At 39.0% G+C, this 27,993-nt stretch overlaps 1 protein-coding gene across 1 annotated transcript in view; it reads left to right on the plus strand.

Annotated features, from left to right (window-relative positions):
• ATP8A1 (ATPase, aminophospholipid transporter (APLT), class I, type 8A, member 1) overlaps nucleotides 1-27,993 on the plus strand; it is a 375,206-nt gene that overhangs the window by 41,935 nt on the left and 305,278 nt on the right. Inside the window, exons 2-5 of the mRNA XM_006898188.1 lie at nucleotides 3,488-3,602; nucleotides 4,843-4,942; nucleotides 6,508-6,606; nucleotides 12,239-12,284. Coding sequence (XP_006898250.1) covers nucleotides 3,488-3,602; nucleotides 4,843-4,942; nucleotides 6,508-6,606; nucleotides 12,239-12,284 — 360 coding nt within the window. The remainder of the gene's footprint in view (nucleotides 1-3,487; nucleotides 3,603-4,842; nucleotides 4,943-6,507; nucleotides 6,607-12,238; nucleotides 12,285-27,993) is intronic.

The raw sequence follows: 27,993 nt of genomic DNA on the forward strand, positions 1-27,993 counted from the left end.
TTATGCATCTGAGAGCTGGAAAGTGAATAAGGATGACAGAAAAATTATTGATGCAGTTGAGCTGTGGTGTTGGAAAAGAGTGCTGAACATGTCAAGGATGGCCAAAAGAACAAACAAATATGTCTTGGAGAGGGTGCAGCTGGAGTACTTTTTGAAGGCAAGAATGAGACTTTTCCCCACATACTTTGGGCATGTTGCTAGCAGGGACCATTCATTGGAAAAGGACATGATGCTAGAAAGGGTAGAGGGTAGGTGAAAGAGAGGAAGACTTTTGACCAAGTGGATTGATACAGTAATTGCCCCATGGGACTCTTGTGAGATGGCACAAGATAGAACAGAATTCAGATCTTTTGTTCCTGGGGTTGCTATGAATTGTACTCAACTCGATGGCACCTAACAACAAATCAACACTCTTGGCACCAGCAGTCAGGAACTCAAAAGACAAATTGCATGGGAAAATCTGCTGTCAGGACTTCTCCAGAGTATTGAGGAACAATGCTATCATTCTGGAGACTAAGGTGCACCTGATCCAGGCCATGATCTTTGGAATTACTTACTATGCATCAGAGAGCTGGACAGTGGCTAAAGATGACAGAAGAATAATTGATGCCTTTGAGTTGTGATAATGGAGGAGAGTATTGAACATACCATGGATGCCAAGAGAACTTATAGGTCTGTCTTAGAGAGTGTGAAACCAAGTTTCTCCTCAGAGGCTAGGATTTTGAAGCTCTACTTCCCATACTTCAGGTACGTGATCAGGAGCGAACAGTCTATGGAGAAGGGAGAGAGAGCACAGGAGAGTAAGGGCCAGGGTGAGATGTACTGACACAGTAACTGGGGTAATGGTGGTAGGTATGTCAGAGACAAAAGGCTTGGCTCTGAATAGGACAGGGTTCAGAGCTATTATGTCTATGAGTTAGTTGCAGGCGACTCGATGGCACATAACAACATTTATACTCCTCTGCATGCATTACTGAATTTTTCACATCTCATCCTCCAGTACCTTGCTGGTGGTCTTTATCTTTACTGAAAGACTAAAGGACTTTGTTTCCTGTGGTGACAGAACCCCTTAGACATACTTTTTCCCCTCCTAGAGTTTGTTATCAGTACTTGCTTATGTTTGGTGCCTGTATCAGTGGGTGGAGACTTATTGCTTGCCTTCAAGACAAAGGCCAGATAAACCACCCTGTTGCTGTTCCCCATTATTTACGTAGCACACATTGAGTTTGCCAGTTGCGTTTTTTGTGCTGGTCTTAGGAAGATGAGTAACACATCACCTGTAGCCTCGGGGAGTTCTCATTTTGAAATGAAGAGGCTAACGCATAAGCAAAGAAGAAACAGATCCCCGGGTAAGTGTGTTACTAGGAATAGGGTGGCTAGAAGAAGTACACTGGATGTGGTATCCAGGAAGACCTCCACATTGGTAAGATCTTAAAGGAGGAATTGTCATGACGAGAGTCCAGAATAAGAGCTGCATAGTAAAGTGGGCTGTGGAGGGGGACTGTATAACAATGAAAGAGCATTTTTTTTCCAATGAAAAACGTGAACTGGTGGAGGGGAAGGGGGGTAGAGAGGAAAATGTGCAACAGTGAATGAATGTAAATCCAAGTTCTTTATAAACTTTCATTAAAATCTCAATACAAAACCATGACAAATTCATAGGGTTTTTCGAAGATGGATTTCTAAAATTCCAAGTGCCAAATCTCCAGTGCTTTGAAACTTAGCAAATTGCCACCTTTCAATTAATTTAAGCCAAATGTGTCTGTCTGGGAAGGTTCATTTGCTGCAAAAGTAAGAATCCTAGCTTTTTCTATAATGTTTTTAAATTGTGGATTATAATCACTGTTAACACATGTTGCATGAAGAATCCAGTTTTTGACTCATTTTTTGTATTTTGTTTTGGTTTTGCTTTTGTTTGCTCTTTCATAAATATAGTAGCTTGTAATGTTTCAAGAATGGCTCTTAATTTGGAAATTAAAAGCTACATAAAGAATTTTTGTTTTCTTGAAAAATAAAGGAGAAGGAATTGGCATTGGAAAGGTTGAATGAAGACCTCCTGGTAGCACATTGGTTAAGCATTGTTGGCTGTTAACAGAAAGGTCTTTAGTTTTGTGGGATAAACACGTGACAGTCCATTTCCAGAAAGATTTTCAACCTTGGAAACCCTATGAGGCTCTTCCACTCTACCCTATGGGATTGCAGTGAGTATAAAATCAACTCCATGGCAATGAGTTTGGTAATATTTTTTGTGAGGGAGAAAAGAGAAGACAAATGGGTATTTAAGATACTATGCTGATGGTGCCCATTTTTAAAGAAAAGCGAAGACTGCAGTCCCTTTTAATCATTATAAGGCCAAATAAACATTACCCCCCCCCATTTATTTTCTGTACTTCTAGAACTTGCATACGAAGTATTATCAATATTGAAACAAGGTGTTATTTGAAATCACCTTGAATCTGTTGTGCTGTGATGGTGAGGTGACCTGTAATGTTGTTAAGACACATCAGATTTCTTGTGTATGAACAGTGTTTGGCGGGAAGGTTAGGTGGTCATACTGGGAGCTGTGGTGGCTTAGGGAAAAGAAGCTGCACTGCAGTCCTAAAGGGACGAGTTTCAAGCCCACCAGTTGCTCTGTGGGAGAAAGAGGGACAATCGGCTCCCATTCTGAAACATTCTCCTCAAACCCATTGGAGGGTCAGCTCTGAGTTGGTTCCAATTTTACAAACACAACAACAGCAATGGGTTAGGTATTTGTGATGCTTTTCCTATTGAAACCTTCATATTTGTCTTTTCCCATCTGTTTCAAAAGAAAAAACAAGACACAAATCAGAAAAAACATGACCTAAAAGCACAATATTTTAAAATGTAAATGTACATTTTAATATAATGTGTAATTGAATCTTGTCTAAAAGTGTAATGTCAAAGTATTAGTTGGTTTTGGATATTTATGTATAAATGGATTTGATTTTGCATGTCCGTTTACTAAATACTGGTGGAAGAAGAGCATCCAGAGTGCACCTTAGAAGCAAAGCAGACACACTTTGGACATGTTGTCAAGGGGGGACCAGACCTTGGGAAGGAATATCATGCTTGGAAGGGAGGAGGGACGAGGAAGGAGAGGGAGACCTTCATTGAGATGAATTGACACAGTGACTGCTGCAGTGAGTTTGAGCCTGGTGGAGATTGTCAGGATGGTGCAGGATAAGGCAGGACGGTTATGCACAGATGTGTTGTACATGGACTTGAACGAATTCGTGGACTTGAAGGCACCTAAACACTTTTTAAAATCTAGTAGAAATGTTAGATGGGAAGTTTTGGTTTTTTTGGTTGTTTTTTTTTTCAAGAGGAACAAATACACTGATAAAGGGAAGCATGTAGCTTTCAACAGACTTTTTTTTTCCATTCTAGAATATGTTGTTTTGAAATATGCTTTTAGTGTGTATAATGAAATATTTCTTCTCAAGTAATAAGACTGTCCCTTCTTAAGGTTATGAGAAGACGGATGATGTCTCGGAGAAGACTTCCCTGGCCGACCAGGAGGAAGTGAGGACTATATTCATCAACCAACCCCAGCTGACAAAGTTCTGCAATAATCACGTCAGGTAGGCACTGCTGCAGATGCTCCGGACAAGGTATTGCAGCCGAATCCGGGAGGACATTGCCTGCATGCACATGAACTGAAAACACTCGCATGGAGCTTTCAGTCACTGTGAGCTCACTGCTACCAGGTTCTTTGTTTCCCTACCTTCTAGTGGATCAAAGAGGTGGTAAATAGAATCTGGATGAAAGTAAGACTGATAGAGTAAACAGCCACACTCTGCCAATTTCACTGGTAGAATTTGAACACTGAGTGCTGCTCATGAGTAAAAGAATTTGTCATAATCCAGCAATGAGATTGAAGCATTATTGTTTTTGGTTTAATAGGATTTATCATTTTAATGGAGATCCTTGCAATTCCAGGGAGAACTCCTTTTGGTTAAATAGTCCTTAAATAGTAGCTTTTGGTAATTGTGAGTTTCACTGTGGTGCTGAAGATGAGAGGTCTGCAAGAATCACTTGAGTGTTACGTTTTCATCCCAGCAATAGTACAGAAAGGATCAATATTAGCACTAGCCGCTCAGTACTGCATGTGACCTATGCAGACAGCTGAACACCTCAGTGATTGAGTGCACTGTTTGCTCCAATGGCAGAGTTGCCAGAGTTGAGAAATGCCAGTTTGAAATGACTATTTACACCTTCAGCTTCTACTGTACAGTTTCTTAATTTGAAATGTGTCCCATGTGTCTCTTTATTTTCTTTATTCTCCTTTCTATTTGATAACAAGAAGACCATCAGATATCTCCAAGAACGAAGTAGGGATAGCTCACCGGTGCCTTGTTTAGTGTAGAGTTCCAGTCTTCTTGTCAGGAATCCACAAAGAAAACACCAGCTGAATCCCAGAAGACTCTCCATTTCTTTAAAGTTAGTCAGGGAAGGCATCGTTATTTTATAGTTCTGTTTCCAACTGCTAACTTTTTATATGTATAAGATTTAATTTTCTATTAACCTGTTGTCCTTTTTATACTAAAAACACTAAAAAACTAAAGTTTTCTTCATTTTAAGCCAAATTAGCCAGAGATGGCAAAACATTTTAAGGAAAAAATAAAATCTGTGATATATGCATTCTTTACTATTTAGCCAATTCTTTCACTATCTTCATTTTGGTTAATGACTTTTTGGGGTATTCTTCCAGTTTTAAACAGTGTGAAGACCTGTTCATCATCTGTTCTTTTTTTCATATCGTGATAAAAGGAGGTGTACTAATGGTGACATTTTATGCTCTTTTTCATTTGTCTTTTACAGCACTGCAAAATACAACATTATCACATTTCTGCCACGGTTTCTCTACTCTCAGTTCAGAAGAGCCGCTAATTCATTTTTTCTCTTTATTGCACTGCTTCAGGTAAAGTCACCCTGTAAAAACCTTCATCAAAGTGTTCAGGTGTAGATGCATATTTCTGTTAAGTCCTTGGCCAGTGTGCTCTGAATGTGATCTAAGGCAGAGAGAAGAACCTGGTAATGGTGGATATTTTGGGCTCTTGCTGCAGGCCCTGTCAGAATTCCGCTACCTCTGTGTGCCTCATTTATCACCTGATTTTAAGTCATCTGTGAATTCAGCCTAGCACAAGAGCTGTTTATTTCACTTGGAGAATGAAGATGGGATTTTTTTCCCCTTAAGTATTATTTTAGTAATGATATGAGTTCTAAAGCATAGCCTATAAGGATAACTAGTTTAAATCTTGTGTTTTCTTTTGTATTTGAGTTCATTGTAATCAGAAAAAAAATTGCCATATTTTGTTTTAAAAATGTAGGCCCTCTGGATAGCATAAATGATTCACTCTTGGCTACTAACTGAAGAAGCCCTGGTGACCTGGTGGGTAGGGAGTTGTGCTGCCAACCCAAAGATAAGCAGTTTCAATTCACCCACTGCTTCTCAGGCAATAAATGGTCAGTCTGCATTCTCGTCCCATGAGATTTACTGGTTCTGAAAACTCGCTGGAGGGTCAGCTATGAATCAGTTTTGACTCAGCAGCTCATACATAACAACAAACCACAAGGTTGGCAGTTTGAAACCATCCATTAGCTTTGTCGAAAACATGCCTAGTGATTTGGTTTTATTAATTGTAAAAAAGGATTACAGCATACAAAAAAGCATAAAAGGAAAAGATTTAAAGTTCTTGTACCACTACTCAAATAGACCAGTTAGAGTATATATCCTTCTGATCTTTTTTTTTCCTTCCAAGCACAGGTTATTGATTTATGTTATAAAAGTGGGATTTTATGTATATCTAGTTTCAAACTTCTTTGTGTTGATTGTGTGTGTTGATTGTTGTTGAGTCGAGCAAAACTCATAATGACCCTATGAACAAAAGGCCTAAAGCCGTTCTATAGCTACCTTCATTTATCAAAGTTCATAGAGTTTCCAGAGGCATGTTGTTTTAGGAAGCAGTTGCCATTCCTGCTTCTAACAAACTTCGTTAACTCGTGTAAATATATTAGTATATTTTCTTGTTAGCAGTTATTTTTCTAACATGTAATTTATAATGACTGATACTTTAGCATTTGAATAAACTATAATTTATCTAACTGATCTCCTAGTATGCATGTGAGCTCTGCACTCCACTGCTTACTGTGAAGAGTTCTGTTTGTTGTTGTGTACCATTGATTCAGAACCAACTCATAGCTGACTTTATAGATTTTCAGAGACAGTAACTCACATGGGAGGAGATTGCCCATCTTTCTCCTTTTTGAGCAGCTGGTTTCAAACTGCATACTCTTAGGCTGGCAGCACAACTCCTTACCACTACGCCACCAGAGCTCCCCTTAGATAGAAACAAATTACTTTAATTGGCCAAGATATCAGTGAGGCTTATTTTTTGAATCACTAAATCTTTGTAGTTCTTATATATTTTTTTATTCTTGGTAGTTCTCACTGAATTTCTCTTTTTCTCTTCTTCCTTTGTGTAGCAAATACCTGATGTGTCACCTACAGGTCGTTACACAACACTGGTTCCACTCTTATTTATTTTAGCAGTGGCAGCTGTTAAAGAGATAATAGAAGATATTGTAAGTGTTCAACTCTTTCGTTATCTTTTTAATGCACATTTGCAACTGTTGCTTTACTAGGTTATTTTCAGCATACCAAGATATTCTACCACTCCTGAAGTTAAGTTCTGTTGATTTCTGTAGGATTAATATGTTAGAAGCCTTACTATGGGTTTGTGGGTTTTTTTTTTAATGTAGTTTATTAATGAACTAACTTATTTAGAATACAGGAGTGGGCTTGAAGAGCTAAATTTAAACATTTATAATTAAGTTGGACAAAGTAAACTTCAAGTGAATGAAATATAAAGTTTATTAATATTTTATCATTATTTTGCCTTATTAAATTCATTTGACTCCTTTTCATCTTATTTTAGTAGTTCTAAGTTTCCTTTCCTCTTTACTTTATAAAGAAAAAAATAGCAGATTTTTCTATTTTTGACATTCTGTGGTATTTGAGAAAAGGGGAAGTCAAGATTTCTTTTTCGTTATTTTACCTACTTTATTTGAGGATAGCTGTAGTTTTTCCTGTTTTTTGTTTGTTTGTTTTTTTTTTTTAAATACTCGTTTACTTGTCTCGAGTTATCTGATGAGCGTCAAGAATGTCAGATGGTAAGGTGTTGAAAGACTGAGACATTATTAAGAAAGGTCCAATTTAAAGTTTCTTAGACATTAATATTAAAATTGATGTCATTGAGTTGTGGTGCTGGAGAAGAGTATTGAACATATCAAAGACTGCAAAGAGAACAAACAGGTTTATCCTGGGAAGGGTGAAACCAGACTGCTCCTTGGAGGCAAGGCTTTTGAAGCTCCATCTCACAAACTTTGGGCATGTGACCAGGAGTGACCAGTCCCAGAAGAAGGACATGATGCTTGGAAAGGTTGAGGGACAGTGCAGAAGAGGAAGAACCTGAATGCAATGGATTGACAGAGTAACTGGGTTTATGGCAGTAGGTGTGTCGCAGACAGTGAGCTAGGTTCAGGATAGGGTGGGTTCTGAGCTGTTATATATACAGTCACTATGAGTCACAGGTGACTCGATAACACATAACAATATAGAGTCAAGTTATGATCTTGTTAAGAAGACATAAAAATGGGTCAAATAAACAGTTTTCAAACATCTGAGTGACTCAGTAAATATGGAATATATCATATTCTTCTTGATTGTTAAGTGACTCTATATGGGGACAATGATAAGCTTAAAAATTTAAATTCTCTTCTCATCCACACTGCTCTTTGTGGATTTACCATCCTTTAAATTGTGGTTTGATTTGGCATTCGTGGAGATTGGTCTTTACTGCAAATATTTTCCTTATGGACTCCATTTGTTTGTTTAACCTAATTTTCTTTGAACACTTATTCCTTACCAGGCAATGTGCTAGGTTTTTTTGTCATTGTTGGTGTGATGTTTTAATAATAAGATTTGTTTCTTTAGAATAGTTTTAAGTTTAAAGGAAAAAAATGCATATCAAATGTGGAGAATTCTCATATGTAGTTTCTTCAATTACTAGCATCTTTTGTAAAGGTTGTAGATATATTAAAGGTAAGGGACCAGAATTCACACTTTATTATTAAGTGATATGCATAATTTGGGACCTGGAGTGGATCTTCATGGGCATCGAGCAAGGTAGCCCTGCCACAAGCCAAAATATATCAGAAGAAACTATGAAATTACATTAGAGCATCAGGAAGCCAAGACCAAGGAAAGAAATACCAAAGTAAAGGAGCTGAATAGAAGATTTCAAAGGACAGCTTGAGCAGAGAAAGCAGAGTATGTTAAAAAAATGTGCAAAGAGCTGGTATAAGAATAGAAAGAGAAGCACTCACTTGGAATTTATCAAGCTAAAAAAACCTAAAAAACAAATTTGACCCTTGAGTTGCAGGTACCATTGGCAAAATCTTGAATGACTCAGGAAGCATCAAAGATGCCAGAAATACACAGAATCAAACATAATTTGTTGATACTGAAATACTTCAGGAAGTATCCTAAGAACAACAATCAGTGGTCACAAATGAAGAAATTCAAGCTACATTGAAGACAGTGGCAAAAAATAAGGCCCCAGGAATAGACGGCATACTGATTGATAAGATTTGGCTAACATTTGCAATTGCACACACACTCTCCAGTTTATGCCAAGAAATTTGGTGGACAGCTCCCTGGTTGACTCACTGGAAGAGATTTTTATTTCCATCCCCAAGAAGGGTGATCCAACAGAAGGTGGGAATTACTGAACAATATGATTAATAAGACATGCAAGTAAAATATTGCTGAAGATAAAAAAAAATGGCCACAACTGTGCATTGACAGAGAACCGCCAAATGTTCAGACTGGCCTTAGAAGAGACCAGAGGTATCACTGTTGATGTCACTTGGATGCTGGCTGAGTGCAGAGAATATCAGAAGAATGTCTATGTGTGTTTTATTGTCTCTGCAAAAGCATTTGACTGTGTGGATCACATAAACTGTGGCTGGCATTGAGCGAAATGAGAATCCAGAACACTTTATTGTGCTCGTATAAAACCTTTAAATAGACCAAGAAGCTGTTGTCTGAATAGAGAAAGAAAAAAAAAACTTAATAATTTAAAATCAGGAAGGGTGTGTGTCAGGGTTATATTCTTTCTATTCTTCTGTCATCCTTATTCATTGTCCAGCTCTCAGCAGGTGATTACAAAGGCCATGGCTTGAATATGGTGTTTCTTAGTCCTCCAACTAACCTCAAGCATCCTGATGATTTGTGACACTTAATTTAAATGATAAATTCATTTATGTACTCTCACTGATAATACTAAATAATTTGCTTGTTCTCATTGCCATTAATGAAATTCTGATTAGAGAATGAGTATTTGAACTTAAGAGAATAATGATGTTTCTCAAACATACTCATTTTAGAAGGAAAAATCAATCTCTTTTAGGAGGAAACATGTTAACGGAAAAGTTGATAGTTCTGATCTACCAACACCTCTGGGATAAAAGATGAGAACGTGTGTTTCCAAAAAGACTTTAGTCTCAAATTCCCTAGGAATGTCCATTGGTATACTATAGGGTCACTATGAGTCAGAATCCATTTGATGGAAGGGTTGGTTTGGGGTTGTTTGCATTTTTTTTGTTTGTTTGTTTGTTTTAGGAAAGAAAGGGCATATATTTTTATAGTCTTAAGTATCTTCTTATTTAGCTGGAAGCTTTCAGTTATATTCAGTGTAGTTTCTTAGCATGTAACCCAATTTATCTGATAGCAGGGGTGTAGTAAAAAGAGATTCTCATGTGAGAATTCTCTGTAAATGGAAAGTAATGTTCAGAATTTCCTTAGTTCCACAAATATTAAATTTCCTGTTTGATGTAAAGATTTCATTAATTAGCTTTCGCTTGCATCCTTCTGGAAGTCTTACCAATTTACCTGTCATAGACATGCATCATTTTGGAAATACCTTAAAAGTACATAAATTTATTAGAAGTCATAATTTTTGGATCAGAATTTGTTCCAGTTACTGCCCCATTTTCTTCATTAATAAGCACATAATACAGTTTTGCCAGTTATAAAATGTTGTTAGGTGCTGTGTAGTCGAGTGTGACTCAGAGCAAGCCTGTGAACTACAGATCTGAACCCTGTCTGTGCCTTCATCATCTCTCTCATGTTAAACCCAGTGCTGTAGTCAGTGCATTGACACAATGGATTCAGAAGTCGTTTCTACAAATTTAATAATATTTTTAAAATTTGCTTTTGAATATTTTCTAGTAAAAACATTTGCATTGTTGTTGTTGTTGTTGGTTGCCTTGAGTTGAGCACAACTCATAGCAACTTTATGAACAAACAACCAAATCATCTCTCCAAGTTCCTAAAGTTTCCAGAGGCATGTGGTTTAGGAAGTGGATATTTTAGGAAACTTTTCTAGTGTCTTCCTATGTATACACAAGGCAAGAATAATTTCCAGCAAGTCTTTCATGGAGGCCTTTTGAATACTTTCCTTCTGTTTTATGTAGTTCTGTGGCTGATTGTTTGAACTAACTAAATTCACACAGCCAGCTATTAACACTACTTCCTGTGAGTGATACTGTATCTTAGAGGAGTGATAACCCACCACTGTAGACTTTTCTCTTACAGACTGTTTCATATGGGCACTGAGCTGCTAAACCGTGATGCTTTGCAAATGTAACACTTAGGAGCTCATTTGTTTTTTTATTTGTTGCAACCAGCTTCAAAGTCTGTTATGTTCAGCTGAATCTGACCTTGGACTCTATATGATAGATCCTTTGAGCACAGATCATTACTCTCATCTCTCCTCTGTGTCTTGTAAAGACTTTTATGTACTATACACTGTAAGTTTAGATGAAAGTCTTGGGAAACCTAGCTGAGCCTTATGGAACCGTAGCTTTCTCTCACTATTCAAATTCTTAACTTTTTAATTTTTGACTACTATAAAACAGCATCAGGATGGATAGTGAAGAGATTGATATTGTTCACAGCTTTAGTTTGCTTGGCTCCACAGTCAACACTCTTGGCACCAGTAGCCAGGAAATTAAAAGACATATGGCGATGGGAAAGTCTGCTATTAGGGACCTCTCCAAAGTACTGAAGAGCAGTGGTGTCTCTCTGGAGACTAAGGTGTGTCTGATACAGGCCATGGTCTTTGCCATCACTTGTTATGCATCAGAGAATTGGACAATGACTAAGGAGGATAGAAGGAGAATTGATTCATTTGAGCTGTGGTGCTGGAGAAGAATATTGAAGGTACCATGGACTGCTAGGAAAACAAACAGATTCATCCTGGAAAGAGTTAAACCAGGTGGCTCCTTGGAGGCAAGGATTCTTAGCTACGTCTAACATACTTTGGACATGTTGTAAGGAGGGACTGGTCCTTGGAGAGGGACATCATGCTTGGTAGGGTGGAGGGACAGCGCAGGAGGGGAAGGACCTCTATGAAGTGGATTGATTCAGTGACTGGGGTAATCAGGATGGGTGTGTCGGAGACAGTGTGATTGGCGCAGGACAGAGCAGAGTTTAGTGCTGTTTTATATAGGGTCGCTATGAGTCACAAGCGACTCGACAGCACACAACAACAACGACAACATAAAACCTTGGGTCATGTCATACCTCAAACTCACTCATTCAAGCTTAGATTAAATTCTCTGACTGCCATTTAATTTTTTAAGTGTCTTTGGGAAGAGTCATAGGGGGATCTTGTGGCTTTTGATTCCAGGGGTAAGTGTGTTGGGAAGTAGTGGGCAATGGGGACTACATCCAGGCATTACTGTCTTTGGTAAATGGAATGGACTTAAGGACATACAACACCATTATGATAATTTCATATCCTCCCAAAGGCAACAAACATGTGCCCCCAGCAGTTCTGTGTAAAGATGCTGTGACTTGTATTTTCGATTTTAAAATTCATGAGTATACTCTTGATTGTTCCTATTTGAACATCCTCACTGATACTTGCTTATGGGGGCGGGGGGAGAGGGCTGGGCGGGTAGAGAAGTGCAGCAATGAATGAATGAAAATCCAAATTCTCTGTAAATGTTCATTAAAATTATTAAAAAAAAAGATTGAAATGAGTGACAAAGTATAAAAACATTGAGAAACGGAAATCTGGTAAGGATACGATTTTGTTTCAATAATCATTCATTCACTTTTTCACACTGTTTTTGGTTTTTATTTTAGAAACGACATAAAGCTGATAATGCAGTAAACAAGAAACAGACACAAGGTAGGCATTTTATGTCTTATTTTGTGTGTGTGTCAAATAAACACAGTAATACGTAAAAATCTACTGAATGTAACATATTTGAGAATACTATGTACTGCTTAAGTTTTTTCTCCAGGGTAACTTCTTGCTTTTACTTGTAGCACTTGGGCTCACATTAGAGTGATATATAGTGGTGATACTTCTGAATATACTTAAGTGCCTCATAGTAGTGCTGTATCTGATACCATCCATAACATCTGCAGTCATTTTGACAGTATTAGGTACTTTAAAATGCTTGTATTGTGTTTGTGATCTGCAGAGGTTAGTCTAGAAAAGACTTATTGAGAATAATTAGATGAGTGTCACTTGGTTAAAAGACATAATGGAGACACGAGATAGACTAAGCTCTAGAAAGAGAGCCTGGCACTGTGACATAGCAATTTTGTTGGTGGTGGCATTTTGACTTGGCCACAAGTAGACCAATATCCTTACAGATTTGTTGAAAGATGCCTAGGAATATTCAAAACACATCTTACTGCTCTGTGAGTTTTACCCCATCTGGGGGTCCCTCAGGTGCCCTGATAGAGTGTAGATTGGTATTGTGTGCACACACCATTATTTGGTCATTAGAAACGGTATCCTGATCCTTAATTGCTAGTTGTTTGTTTGTTTTTAAATGGAACCCTGTGGAAATACCTTGCTTCTTTTCACTGTCTATAGTCCATTTGGATCAGACCTTGGAGAGGGACGTCATGCTTGGGAGGGTGGAGGGATAGCACAGGAGAGGAAGACCCTTGATGAGATGGATTGATTCTGTCACTGGGGTAATGAGGATAGGTGTGTCCGAGACAAATCTCAAAATGTCCAACCACTAACGAATGGATTGAGAAATTATGGTACATCTACACAATGGAATACTATGGAGCATGCAGGAGCAATAACTTTGTCACTTATTCCCTAACTTGGGCGGGACTGGAGAGCATTATGCTGAGTGAACTAACTCAGTCACATAAGGATAAATATTGTATAAGACCATTATTGTAGAATGAGTATAAGGATTCAGGTGGAGTGGGAGAGGCTGGAAGCAGAGGGATGTGGATGTACAGGGGTAAGGGGTATTAAACATTGGGTTGTACAGTTTGATGGGTGAGGGGGTAAGGGAAATGAAAAGAATTTGTTCAAATTTGAATTTTGTAAATAAACTAGTAGAAAAAAACACAAACTTTGCAAGTAAATCAGTATCAAATAAAAATTTTATTTCTTTTTAAAAAATTGGCAAGGGATAGAGCAGGGTTTAGGGCTGTTGTACATAGGATCGCTATGAGTTGCAGGTAACTTGATGGCACATAGCAACAACAACAATAATAACAACAACAGTTCATCTAGTGATTTCTGGTAAATTTTAGGACAGTATATTTATCAAAGTACCACCTAGTACATTTACAAACTATTTACTGAAATTAAACTTTTGTTATGAGCTTTCCCTCACAAAGAAGTTGGTGCATGATGGGAGATTTTCCTTGAAGAATTTAAAAATCTCTTTGTTGAAATTAAGTACATGAAAGATCTTTTGAAAAAGCAAGGTTCAAAATCCCCTACTACATCTTAGGTGGAAATGAAACCAATTTCAGAGTCTCTCTAGTTTTTTGTGGCAAATAATGATTCTTATACCAAATACCAGAAGAATTACAAAGTTTGAAAAAAGTAAGAAAAAATAACAACAAACCAAACAGTGGACAACTTGAGATAGATCATCATCTATCATGGGTAGGCTCTGGGGGAGCAGAGTGGCAGAGGGAAGATATTTTATGTGTGGCTTGGTTGGGCAGGGAAATGAGGGGTTATCATGAGTATAAGTTTAAAAAGGTGGTTTTGTAGTCCATAGTGGTGGTTTTGGGGTGATTTTTGTGGGTTTAGTTTGAATGCCAAATGAAGAGAGGAGTTTCGTACCAGAGGCACATGACTGGAAAAGTAAGATTGAGGTGAAATTTTGCCTGGTTTGAGTGCTTTACCAAGGGAATTTTGGTATTTCTTGTGTAAATTGAATAATAGCTCGTGGACTGTTTTATCTAAAAAGAGACAGGATGAATATAAAGGTTTAGAATGATGAGACACAAATGGAGATCTGTACACCAATGTTGATAGCAGCATTATGCACCATTGTGAGATCATGGAAACAGCCCAGATGTCCAACTACAACTGAATGGCTTGAGAACTTGAGATACATTCACACAATGGAATACGATAAATACTCAGGAACAATGATTTCAAAAAATACTGCATAATGGTATAGACTGGATAGCATTAAGCCAAGTGAACTAACTCAGTCTCATAAAGATAAATACTGCATAAGACAATTAGCATAAAAATATAAGAATAACTAATAGAATGTATGGGGACCACCCAAGGAGGTAAGGAGTAGAAATAGAGGGATCAGTATGGGTAGGGACAAAAGCACAGGGTTGTGCAGTTTGGTAGATGGAGGGAGAGGGTGAAGATAACGGAAAGGATCGATCCGTCAGGGACCTGAGAAGATTGGGTAATGATTGATTGTATAAAACATAATGTATAGGAATTAATGTTTTAAAAACAATATGAATGAAGGATATTGTGAAACCCACTGTATATGAACTCTGTTACTAGGTGCCTTTGAGTTGACTGTGACTCATAGTGACCCTATGAACAACCACTGGAACAATACACTGTGTCATCTTCATGCTCTTTAATATTATCAAGCACATTGTTACAGTCACTGTGGTAGATGTTTGTTTAGGATCTTTCTTTCTCTGACTCTGTTTTCCAGCATGATGTCTTTTTTCCAAGAACTGGCATCTCCGACAGCATTGTCCAAAGTATGCGAGAGGAGTGTCACCATCCTTGCTTTTAAGGAGCCCTTTGCTTAAAGTTTTCCAAGACAAACTTGCTTGTTCTTTTGGCAGCTCATGGTATATTCAGTATCCTTTACCAACACCACAGTGCAGAGGTATCAATTCTTAACTCAGTCATCCTTATTCATTTTATAACTTTCAGATGTGTGTGAAGCAATTTAAAAACACCATGGCTTGGATCAGGTGCACTTGAGTCTTTAAACTGACATTCCTACTCTTTAGCACTTTGGAGAGGTTGTTAACAGAGATTTCCCCAATGCAGCATGTCTTTTGAGTTCTTGAGACTATTACTACCACGGATGATGATTATAGATTCAAATAAAATGAAATAATTGACAACTCCAGTCTTTTCTCCATCTCTCACAGTGTTGCCTGTTGTCCAGTGGTGAGCATTTTTTCCCTTGTTGTTTTGATATAATGCATATTGAATGCGGTAGTCTTTGATACATCAAGTACTTCAAGTCCTTTTCACTCTCTGTAGGCGATGTTGTGTTATCTGTCATCTGTATAACACAGGTTGTTAGTGAGTCTTCTTTTAATCATGATGCCACATTTCTTTTCACATATACCAGCTCCTCTAATGGCTCGCTTAGCATACACTGGAGAACTAAATAAGATAGCTCTGATGATTTTCAGATGCCACACTTTGCATTCACACATGGTCCTGTTTTTCTGGGAACCAGGATAAGTGGGTGATGCAGACAGTTTATGCTTGACTGTGTGGATCATAACAAGTTGTGGCTGACATTGAGAAGAATGGGAATCCCAGAGCATTTAATCATGCTCATGTGGAACCTGCACCTTGACCAGAAGGCTGTTGTGCCAACGGAGCAGGGGAGCACTCCATGGTTTCAAATTGGGAAGAGAGTGCATCAGGGCTGCATTCTCTCTATATACATAGTCAATCTGTTTGCTGAGCAAATTATCTGAGAAGCTGAAGTGTGTCATGAGGATTGGAGGGAGATTCATCAATAAACTGCACTATGCAGATGACACAACCTTGCATGCTGCAAGTGAGGAGGACTTGAAGCACTTGTTGTAGAACATCAAGGAATGTAGGCTTTGGTATGAATTGCATCTCAATGTCAAGAAAACAAAGATTCTTACCACCAGAACAATAAACTGCATCATGATGAATTGAGAGGAGATTGAAACTCAACAGCCTCATCTTACTTGGATCTACAATTAACATCCTTGGTATGAGCAGCCAGGAAATAAGCAGACACATTGCACTGGGAAAATCTGTAGTTAGGTACCTCTCCAATTTATTGAGGAGTAATTATGGAGGAATTAAATACGAGGATTGAATATACCATGGACTGCTAAGAAAATGAACATGTTCATCCTGGAGAGGGTTAAACCAGGCTGCTCCTTGGAAGCAAGGATTCTGAAGCTTCGTCTGACATACTTTGGACATGTTGCAAAGAGGGACCAGTTCTTGGAGAAGGATGTCATGCCAGGGAGGGTGGAGGGACAGTGCAGGAGAGGAAGACCCTCTATGAGGTGGATTGATTCAGTGACTGGGGTAATCCGAGTTGGTGTGTTGGAGACAGTGAGATTGGCACAGGATAGAGCAGGATTTAGGGCTGTTGTACATAGGGTCGGTATGAGTTGCAGGCAACTTGACAACATATATCAACAGCAACAGTTATTGAGGAGTAATGAAGACAGTTTGAGGAATAAGATGCTTCTCATTACTTGCTATGCATCTGAGAGCTGGACAATGAATAAGAATGACAGAAAAATTGATGCCTTTGAACTGGTGTTGGACAAAGAACTGAACATCCCATGGATGGCCAAGAGAACAGAGAGGGTGCCACCAGAGTGTTCTTTGGAGGCTAGAATAATGTGGCTTTGCCTCATATACTTTGAGCATATTGCTAGCAGGGCTTGTTCCTTGGAGGGTTGGCAAAGGAGAGGAAAATCCTCAACCAGGTTTAGTGACACAGTGACTACTACAATGGGCTCTTGTGTGTAAAGAAGTATGAGGATGGTGCTGGATAGTACAAGATTTAGATCTTTTGTTCTTTGGGTCTCTATGAGTTGTATTGACATCAGGGCACCCAACAGCAGCAGCATCATCATCAACAACAACAACAACAACAACAACAACAACAACAACAACTAACCTGAGGTAATAGTTGAAATACTCCCAATCATGCCACTAAAGAAAGATTTGGTTATCTACTTCCTAAAGAATTAAAGCCAAGAAAACTGTCATGCACAGTTCTGTTACACTTGGGGTGAACTTGAATCAGAATTTACTAGTTTATGTAAAACTCTTTTCAGAAATAATTTATTAGAATTTAACAGCTTTAAAAATTATTTTAGGCAGCAGGTTACTAGAAAACAACTTATATCCAAGAAGATACAAATCTTATTTTAAGTTGATACTTAAAACTGTTTCTAAGAGAGATGTTATTATTGTGTGACATTGAGTCAGAACAAACTCATTGCTGACCCTCCAGCAGGTTTTCAGAGGCTATACCTCACACGGGAGGAGATTGCCATTGTTTCCTGCAGAGCCGCTGGTAGATTCAGACTGTCTTTGAGTTGACAGTACAACTGTTACCATTAGGCCACCAGAGTTCTTCTAAAAGAATAGTATCTTTCTTCCCACCCTCTACCTAGGTTGAATATGGGTTTTCTTTTTGGTTTGATAGGAGATAACAGAAATGTTGTGTAGGAGATTGTTTGCTGTCAGATAATTCAGATTGCTTAATATAAAAAGTCATCTGTTGTCACTAGACCAGAATGAAATGAAATTTCTTTTTTTGAATTCAGAGGCAGGATAAAATGTGTAGGAGTAGAAAAGGGGTATTTTTGACAGATAATTACTTTTTGATAGACAATTGAGTATTCACCTTAAATTTTTCATTTTCCAAATATTACCAAGACCACATAATATATTAGGGGGTACCTTTCTCTCAGACTTAAATATTATCTCTTGGGTTGTCTTAGAGAGAGTTTTTTCCTCTCCTATTTTGAATTAGAAACTTAAATTTGTAATTGAATTTCTAATGTTGTTGTTAAGTGTAGTCATCTGTGACTCTTAGCAACCCCGTGCTCAATAGCTGTGAAGCCTGACTTGTCCTGAGCCAATCTCAGTGTCTCTAACACACCTACCCTTATTTCCCCAGTTACTGTGTCAATCCATCTCATTCAGGGTCTTCCTTTCCTATGCTGTCCCTCCACCCTTCCAAGCATAGTATCTCTTTCCAAGGAATGTCCGACTGAGCTTCAAAATTTTTTTTTCCAATACTACATGGTTTTAAATAAGGAAAAAAATACACATTAGTACTCATCTTTTCTCCATGTTGTTGTTGTTATGTGCCATCGAGTCATTTGCGACTCATAGCGACCCTAAGTAGAAGAGTCCTAAAGGCCGTTCTATCCTGTGCCAACCTCGCCGTCTCAGACACACTCATTCCCACCACTCGACTCACAGAATCGATCCATCTCATCGACGGTCTTCCTCTCCTGTGCCTTCCCTCCACTCTCCCAGACATGATGTCCCTCCCAAAGTGTGTCAGACGAAGCTTCAGAATCCTTGACTCCAAGGAGCATTCTGGCTTCACCCTCTCCAGGACAAACCTGTTTGTTCTCCTAGCAGTCCATGTTAGATTCAACACTCTTCTCCAGCACCACAGCTCAAAGGCATCAATTCTCTTTCTGTCATCCCTATTCACTGTCCAACTCTCTGATGCATAGCACGTAATTGCTGGATCAGGAACACCTTAGTCTCCAGCCTGACGTCGCTGCTCTTCAGTACTCTTGAGAGGTCCCTCACAGCTGACTTTCCCAATGCAGTTCGTCTCCTGATTTCCTGGCTGCTGTTACCAAGGGTGTTGACTGTGGAACCAAGTAAACTAAAACTATTAGCTATCTCAATCTCTTCACCATCCATAATGATGCTGCCAATTGGCCCAGTGGTGAGAATCTTTGTCTTCTTGACATTGAGCTTCAATCCATATAGAAGACAGCAGTCCTTGACCTTCTGCAACAAGCGCTTCAGGTCCTCTTCAGTTTCAGCAAGTAGGGTTGTATAATCCACATAACTCAGGTTGTTGATGATTCTTCCACCAGTTGTGATGCCACATTCTTCCTTGTACATCCCAGTGTCTTGGATGATCTGTTCTACATACAGATTGAAAAGGTATGGAGACAAAATAACATCCCTGACGGACCCCTTTCTTGATTTTGAACCATGTAGTGTCTCCTCGCCCTGTCCTGATGACTGCCTCTTGGTCCAAGTATAGGTTTCGCATAAGCACAATCAAATGTTCTGGGATTCCCATTCTTCTCAGAGTCAGCCATAGCTTGTTGTGGTCCACACAGTCAAAAGATTTTGCATAGTCAATGAAGCACAGGTAGATATTCTTATGGTATTCTCTGCTTTCTACCAAGATCCGTATAACATTAGCTATAATATCCCTAGTACCATGACCTCTTCTATATCCAGCCTGCACATCTGGCAGTTCTCTGTTGACATATTTTCCAAACATTTTTGGATCATTTTCAGCAGAATCTTGCTTGCATGTGATAGCGATGACATTGTTCGATAATTTCCACACTTTGTTTGGGTCACCTTTCTTTGGAATGGGAACAAATACCGGTCTTTTCCAGTTAGTTGGCCAGCTGGCTGTCCACCAGATTTCCTGACAAACTTAGTTAGCACATCCAGGGCAGTGTCTGTTCGTTCAAATAAATCAATTGGTATGCTGTAAACTCCTGGAGCCTTGTTTTTTGCCAGTTCCTTCAGAGCTACTTGAACTTCCTCCTTCATCAGCATAGGCTCTTGCTCATAATGTTATTTCATGAAATTCCTCTGTGTCGGCCAGTTCCTTCTGATACAGTGACTCTGTGTACTCCTTCCATCTTCTTTTGATACTTCCTGGATCATTAATATTCTACCCAAAGAATCCTTAAGTATTGCCACCCGTGGCTTGAATTTGGTTTTCAACTCCTTCAGCTTGAGAAACACTGTGCGAGTCCAGCCCTTTTGATTTTCTGACTCCAGCTCTCTGAACATTTCATTATAGTATCTTGCTTTGTTGTCCAGAGCTGCCTTTTGATATTTTCTGTTCAATTCTTTTATTTCTTGATTTCTTCTTTAGCTTTGGCTTCTCGGAGCTCTAATGCAATACTTGGAGTCTCATCTGACATCCATCTTGGTCTTTTCTTCTTCTTCAGCCTTTGTAGTGATCTTTTGCATTCTTCATGGACAATTTTCTTGATATCCTCCCAGAGCTCATTTGGTCTACGCTCATTGGTGCTCAAGGCCTTAAAGCTGTTCCTGAGATGGTTTTGAAATTCGAGTGGGACAGACTTAAGGTCAAATCTTGGTTCCTGTGGACTTGATTTAACTTTCCTGAACTTCAGCTTGAACTTGCATATGAGTAGTTAGTGGTCTGTCCCACAATCAACACCTGGCCTGGTTTTCAATGCTGATATTGAGCTTCTCCAGCGAGTCTTTCCACAAATGTAAAAGATTTGATTCCTGTGCGTATCATCAGGTGAGATCCATGTGTATAGCCTGCGTTTATGTTTCATATAAAAGGTATTTGCAGTGAATGTGCAGAACTCTATCATTCTATCTCTAGCATAATTTCTCTCACTGAGCCCTTGTTTTCCAGCTACTGAGCCTTCTTCCCTATTCCCAACTTTTGTGGTCCAGTTGCCCATTATTATTAATGCATCTTGATTGCAAGTGTGATCAATTTCTGACTGCAAAAGTTGATAGAAATCTTCTATTTCCTCCTCTTTGGCTCTAGTTGTTGGTGAATGTATTTGAATGATAGTAGTATTCACTGGATTTCCTTATATGCATATGGATATTATCCTGTCGCTCACCACATTGCATTTCAGAATTGATCTAGAAATGACTTTTTAAATTATGAAACCAACCCCATTTTTTCCTCACCTTTTCATCCCCGGCATAGTAAATCATATATTTCATAATTCTTTTCTCCATACCTGTTCAATTATTTTCTGAGCAAACAAATTGAGGAACTTGACTATATGAAGAATGTACCATCAGGGTTGGAGGAAGCGAAGTAGACATGAAACACTTACTGCAAAAGATCAAAGATTATAGCCTTATAATATGGATTATATCTTATCATCAAGAAAGCAGATAAATTATGTTTACTGCATTGAAGCTGATGAGGGAGAGAATAGTTTAAAAGTAATATATTTTAGGGCCTTATTATTATCATCATAAGAGTCTGGAATGAAGGTTGCAGAGTCGAGTATACTTGGGGTGAGTGTGGGGGTGGGAGTGTGCGGGGGGGGGTATTGTATACCAATGAAGGAATTTTTCTTTTGCTTTTCAAGGAGAAGAGCAAATTGGGGGTGGGGGTGGAGTGAGCGGGGAGAAAAGTGCAACAATGAATGAATGGAATTCCAAAATCTCTGTAGATGTTCATTGAAATTAATTAAAAAAAATAAAAAGAAAGCAGAAATCCTCACCGCTAGACCAATAGGCAGTATCATGATAGATGGAGAAAAGCTTGAAGTTGGCAGTGATACCATTTTATGTAAATTCAGTCAGCAGCCATCGTAAGAATAGTCAAGGAATCCAAAAAAAGTGTTCCTTCAGGAAACACTTCCAAGTACTTTTAAAAATGGCAAAAGGTGAAGGATATCTCTTTAAAGACTAAGGTGTGTCTGACCCAAGGCATAGAATTTTCTGTTGCTTCTGAAAGATAGATAATGAAAAAGGAGAAAAAAGAATCGATGCCTTTGAATTGTGGTAATTTCTGACACTACGTGGACTGGCAAAAGCACAAACAGATCTGCTTTGGAGGAAGTTCAGCCAGTGTTCTCCTTAGAGGTGGGAGTGATAAAACTTCCTCTCATATATTTTGGGCTTGTTGTGAGGAGGGGGCCAGTCTTTGGAAAAAGACATTGTGCTGGAAATGGCAGAGGATCAGTGAAAGAGAGAAAGACCCTCAACAAGATGGGTTGATGCAGTGATTCTGACACAGAAATGAGCACGGTGGAGAACATGAAGATTACGTAGCATAGGGCAAGGCTCAGGTCTGATCTTTATAAGGTTACTGTGAGTCATAGTCGACCAGAAGGCACCTAGTAAAAAAATCCCTGCAGACTGATAGCTTCATGTCATCAATCAGTGAAATCCACATTGTGACACAGAGGCACACTTTACATTGTGACCTGATTGTCAGCATAACTTTTGGAAGCTTGACTTTTTTTTCTCTTAGAAATGTTTAAGTTGGGTAGGGTCAGACCTGATAAATATGAAATTACATATTGCTGTCCGAGGACTTAGTTGATAAAGCAGGATCTAGTCACTTGGTACTCAGCATTCCAAGTATTGTCAATCTTTATTTTTTTTTTTCAGTTTTGTGATGTGCTCCCCAAGGACCGTGCCCATTTCTGTTGACTGCTTGCATTCTGTATGTGTGATGAATTGAATGTACCATTTTGTAACACTACAGGTACGACCTCTTTAAATGGCTTGTTCTACCTGAAACTTTCAACCCAGGACCTGGCTGTACATGGCAAATGAAAGGGTGATGCTTGCGTTACAAATAAAGAAGGCTTATGAAAGGAAAGAAACCTTGAAATTCATCATCTGGATTATGAGCTAGACAGTAATCATTATTTCATTGTGTTGTGTTGTGTTTGTTTTTGCTTTTGTTATGGGGTTGGTGTTTTTTTTTTGTTTTTTTAAGGCACTGACAAAATTTTTACTTGGTCCTTGAAATTGTTGGCTTGGTCAGTCGTTATCTAATTATTTACCTGTGCTTTGGACACAATTCTGTGTCCATTTGTCAGAGTCATTGCTCAAAGTCTGCTTTTCTGAATGCTCTGGTTTTTATTATTAACTTTAAACTGAACTCGAAGTTTTCTTATTTTTTCTCTTACTATTTTGCCCAAGTATCTGACATACCCCTTCCGTGTTATTACTGCACACACTCAGGAAGCAGTATCCTTTTACCCCTGAACTGAGAGATTTTGTCCGACTTCTCTGCAGGAATTTTAAACAATTTCAGTTGTCATTGTGATAAGTGACAATTGAATATAAATTGAAGCTGATCCCTAGCTGAATTTATTGTGAAGATTGAACTGGATATCCTTTTCTGCATGGCAAAATATGTTATTTTTACAATGTTAAAGAAACAAATCAAACCTACTGTTGTTGAACTATTTCCACCTTGCAGCAAGCAATCTGATGAGACAAGCAGAACTTCCCAAAGCTGTAAATCTCTGCAGAAGCAATGTCTCCTTTCTTGCTGCTTGAGAGTCCTAAATGATGACCCTTTAGCTAGCAACTGAGTGCTTTGTCCACTGCACCACATATGCCATTGCTTTCAAATGGAATGACACCACAGTTACTTCTAAAACCACAGTGTAGGGCCCTGAAAAGAAACATGTTTCAGGTGTAAACCAAGATAAATATTTTGTGAGACCAAAAATAGCTCCTAATAAATTACACTTGGCTTTTGAAAACCCTCACTTGGAATATATTCTCTGAAGAATTTGTGTGCCTTCTTCAGGTAAGAATGTAGACTATAACTATGACGTTTGCCACATGGCTTGCTACTGTAATTGAATATATGTTGCCCTGCCAATCCAAAAGCACCATATCCACCAGAGCTGTTCTAAGGGAGGAAGTTGGACAGTCTCCTCCCAGTAGATTTACAGCTTCTGAAAACTTGGTGGATGGTCAGCTCTGAGCCATGGCTTTGGCTCAGTGGCACACAGCCGCAACAGCTACAGTGGTGTATTTATTTATTTTGTGGCTGAGTACAGTGTACTTTATTCATGGTTCATGGCAAGATGGGCCCTCTAAGCCCCTCCCCTTTCTCAGGAAACTGTATGGAAACTTTATCAAGGATGTGAGATTCTTCGTGTGTGTGGGGATGGAGTTTTGACAAGGACTCCTCAGCAGCTGAGGGTGTTTCTCTCATTTAGTGCCATTACTGGGGCTGGTGGTCTATGGGGCATTTATCTTTTGGAGGCCATGTGAACCATCAGGTTGACCACTTGATGGCTGAAGCCAAATTAATTGTCATATCAGGAAATTAATTTGACAAAGTGGTTAGTCAGGGCAATGCCAACCCCAGCATCAAAGGTGGCAGACTGTCACTGTTACAGTCACAGGAGACAACCTGGTCTTCAGTGTATCCCAGGATGCCCTTGAGGGACTCTTCTGATGCCTGCTTTACTGCTTTCCTGATGTCATCATATTTGGCAGCTTTCTCCAGATCCATAACTGACACATTGAAGGTGGAGACATGGAAATCCATGCCAGTAAGCTGCTCATTCAGCTTAGGGATGACCTTGCCAGTGGCCTTGGCAGTGCCAGTATATTCAAGGATGATGTTCTGCGGCAGATCAATGACCATCATGCCACAATTTTTTAGAAGTGCCATCCACAGTCTTCTGTGTGGCAGTGATGGCATGGACTGTGGTCACAAAAGTTTCTCTACAATGCCAGAGTTGTCATGGATGACCTTGGCTGGGGAGCCAAGCAGTTGGTGGTATAAGAGGCATTGCTGACAATCTTGAGAGAGTTGACATACTTCTCATGGTTCACGCCCATCATAAACATAGGGGCATCTGCAGAAGGAGCAGAGACGATGACCCGTTTAGCACCACTGTTTTAAGTGTGCCTCAACCTTCTCCAAGGTTGTGAAGACACCAGTGAACTCCACAGCAATCTGCATACCACCTCACTCGATGTTGACGAGATTCTCACACCTGGAAGATGGTAATGGCTTTCCCATTGATGCACAACTTCTTATTTTCAGCCTTGATATTGCCATTGAACTTGCCATGGGTGGAATCATCCTGAAACATATAGACCTTGTCACTGAGGTCAGTGAAGGGGTCACTGATGACAATAACATCCATTTTGCCAGAGTTAAAAGCAGTTCTGGTGAACAGGCATGTAATGTGTCCAAATCTGTTTATTCTGACCTTCACCTTTGTGTCTCAGGGATACAGCTGATACTGCACGAGAGAGAGGTCAAGCTATTCATCAACGAGGAACAGAGAGCCTACAGTGCCATATTTTAAATAGCTGTTTTATTAACTTAGTAACTGATTAGAGTTATGCCTTCCTCTGTTTTAATTTAGAAAAAGACAACGTGAAAATATTTTTAAAACAGAACATTGGTAAAAATAGCCAACTCACTCATCCCCTACTTCTTGCTTCTCTGAGCTACACTGGGCTTTTCTGAGACAGAATAGAGTTGGCAGTGGCTGCTAGTCACTAACAAGGCCACTTCCCTGCGTAGCACTTAATTGCTTATTTCTAATTGGAATCTACTTCATCTTTAATGTCCACTGTAAAAAATTGTTGAGTAGCTGTGAGTGAATGTATTATGCTTTTTTAAAACTTTAAATGATCTGTTAGAAGGATTGAGACCATTCAGTCTAATTAATTCTGTGTTGTTCAAAAGATTCTCAATATTATGCTAATGGGTTTAAAATAGCACCACTGTTAGGATTATATTGAATAAGAATCTGCTGCTTATTGTGTCTCAAAAGTCATCACTGTATCTGATACATCTATTTTGCTAGACCTCTATGGACAGAGCAGAGTATTATCATGAAAGGTGCAAAGAGCTGAAGTCAGAAAATCAAAAAGGATGAACTTGGCTCAGCATTTCTTCAGTGGAGGGAAATAAAGAACAAATTCAGGCCTCGAGCTGGCAATATTTAAGGATGCTATGGGCAGAATAGTGAATGATCAGAAAACATCGAAGGAAGATGCAGGGAGTACAGAGAAGCACTGTACAGAAAAAGAACTGGCTAACACAGAAATTTCATGAAACACCATATGATCAGGAGGCTATGGTAATAAAGGAGGAAGTTCAAGCTGCTCTGAAGGAAGTGGCAAAAACAGAGCCCAGTAATTTATGGAATGCCCAGTAATTTATGGAATACCCAGCAATTTGTAGAATACCCATTGACGTATTTCAGCAAACAGAAGCTGTCCTGAACGTGCTCACCCAGCAGTGCCAGGCAGTCTGGAGGATAGCTACCTTGCCAACAGACTGGAAGAGATTAATATTTATTCCCATTCAAAAGAATTTTTTTAAAAAAAGGATCTAACAGAGTGCAGAAATTATTAAAATTATTTAACGGTATAACTGATATCAGATTCAAGCAAAATCTTCCTGCTGAAGATATACAAAAACAGCTGGAACAGAACATTGACAGCTACCAGAAATAAAATCTGGATTTAGAAGAGGTCGTGACACTGGGGACATCATAGCTAATATCAGATGAATCTTGTCTGCAAGCAGAGAATACCAGAAGGATGTCTATCTCTCTAAAGGCATATAACTGTGTGGATGTCAACAAATTATGTCTAACAAATAAATAATAAGAATGGAAATTCCAGAACACCTGATTGTGCTCATGTGAAACCTGTATCTGGACCAGAGAGTAGTCATCAGAAAAGAGCATGGAAACTCTTCATGATTCAAAATTGGGAGTGTGTCAGGAAGGTCTTATCTCCATACTTCTTCAGTCTATAGCAGATCATTTGAGAGGCTGGGCTTTATAAGGAAAAATGTGGCATCAGAATTGGAAGAAGACTCAGCAACAACCTGTATTATGCAGATGATACAACTCTGCTTGCTGAAACTGAGGAGGACCTGAAGCATTTACTGCAGAAGGGTGAGGACTGCAGTCTTCAATATAGATCAAGAAAACAAAGATTCTCATCACTGGAACAACTGGCAGCACCATGATAGGTGGAGAGGAGGTTGGTATTGTTAACAATTTCAGCTTGTTTGGCTCTACAATCAGCCCTTTTAGCACCAGCAGTCAGGAAATCAAAAGGTGAATTCCATTGGGAAAAACTGTTTTCAGTGACCCCTGCAGATTGCTAAAGGGCACCCATGTCAATCTGGAGACTTAAGGTGTGCCTGATCCAGACTATGGTCTTTGCAGTTACTTGCTATGCATCAGAGAGCTGGGCAATGACTAAGGATGAAAGAAGAAGGATCGATGCCTTTGAGTTGTAGTGCTGGAGAAGATTGTTGAACATTATATGGATGGCCAAGAGAACAAATAGGTTTGATCTGGAGAGGGTGAAAACAAGTTGATCCTTTGAGGCAAAGATTTTAAGCTTCATACTCATACTTTGACCACATTGCCAGGAGGGATAAGTCCTTGTAGAAAGCCATCGTGCTTGGAAGGGTGGAGGGTCAGTGCAGGAGAGGAAGACCCTGGATGACATGGACTGACACAGTTACTGGGGTAGTAGTGATAGGTGTGTTGGAGACAGACTAGCTCAGGCTAGGACATGATTCAGAGCTATTGTGCATAGGCTTGCTATATGAATCACAGGCAACTTGACGGCACATAATAACAACATATGGACTTAATTCCAAATAGTGCTTAGAAAGTATGGTATTCATGATCTGAGGGCTGAAAAATTAAGCATAGATAGATGGAAAGAATACACACTTTAGTTTCAAAAAATGATAATATTTTTAAAAAATTAATTTTAATGAAAGTTTACAGAGACTTTGGGTTTCCATTCATTCACTGTTTCACTTTTCTACCTGACCATCCCTCCCCCCAATCTGCTCTTCTTTTTGAAAAGTAAAAGAAAATTCTTTCAATGTTATATATCCCTCCCACCAAGTCCACTCTACTATGCTGCCTTCATTCTGGACTACTGTCTGACAGTAATACCTAATACTTTTAAAGTTTGTCAGAGATTTTAGGATTATATCAATTTAACTAGTTAGGGATCTTAGAAATATCACCAATGATTAGGTTTAACAAAGAAACACTTGGTTTTGCACAATGTTGTTGTTAAGTGCTGTCGAGTCATAGGCGACTCATTG

This window comes from Elephantulus edwardii, unplaced genomic scaffold, assembly GCF_000299155.1.
Source record: "Elephantulus edwardii isolate Elephantulus edwardi_28Jun2011 unplaced genomic scaffold, EleEdw1.0 scaffold00222, whole genome shotgun sequence".
NCBI classification, from domain to species: domain Eukaryota; kingdom Metazoa; phylum Chordata; class Mammalia; order Macroscelidea; family Macroscelididae; genus Elephantulus; species Elephantulus edwardii.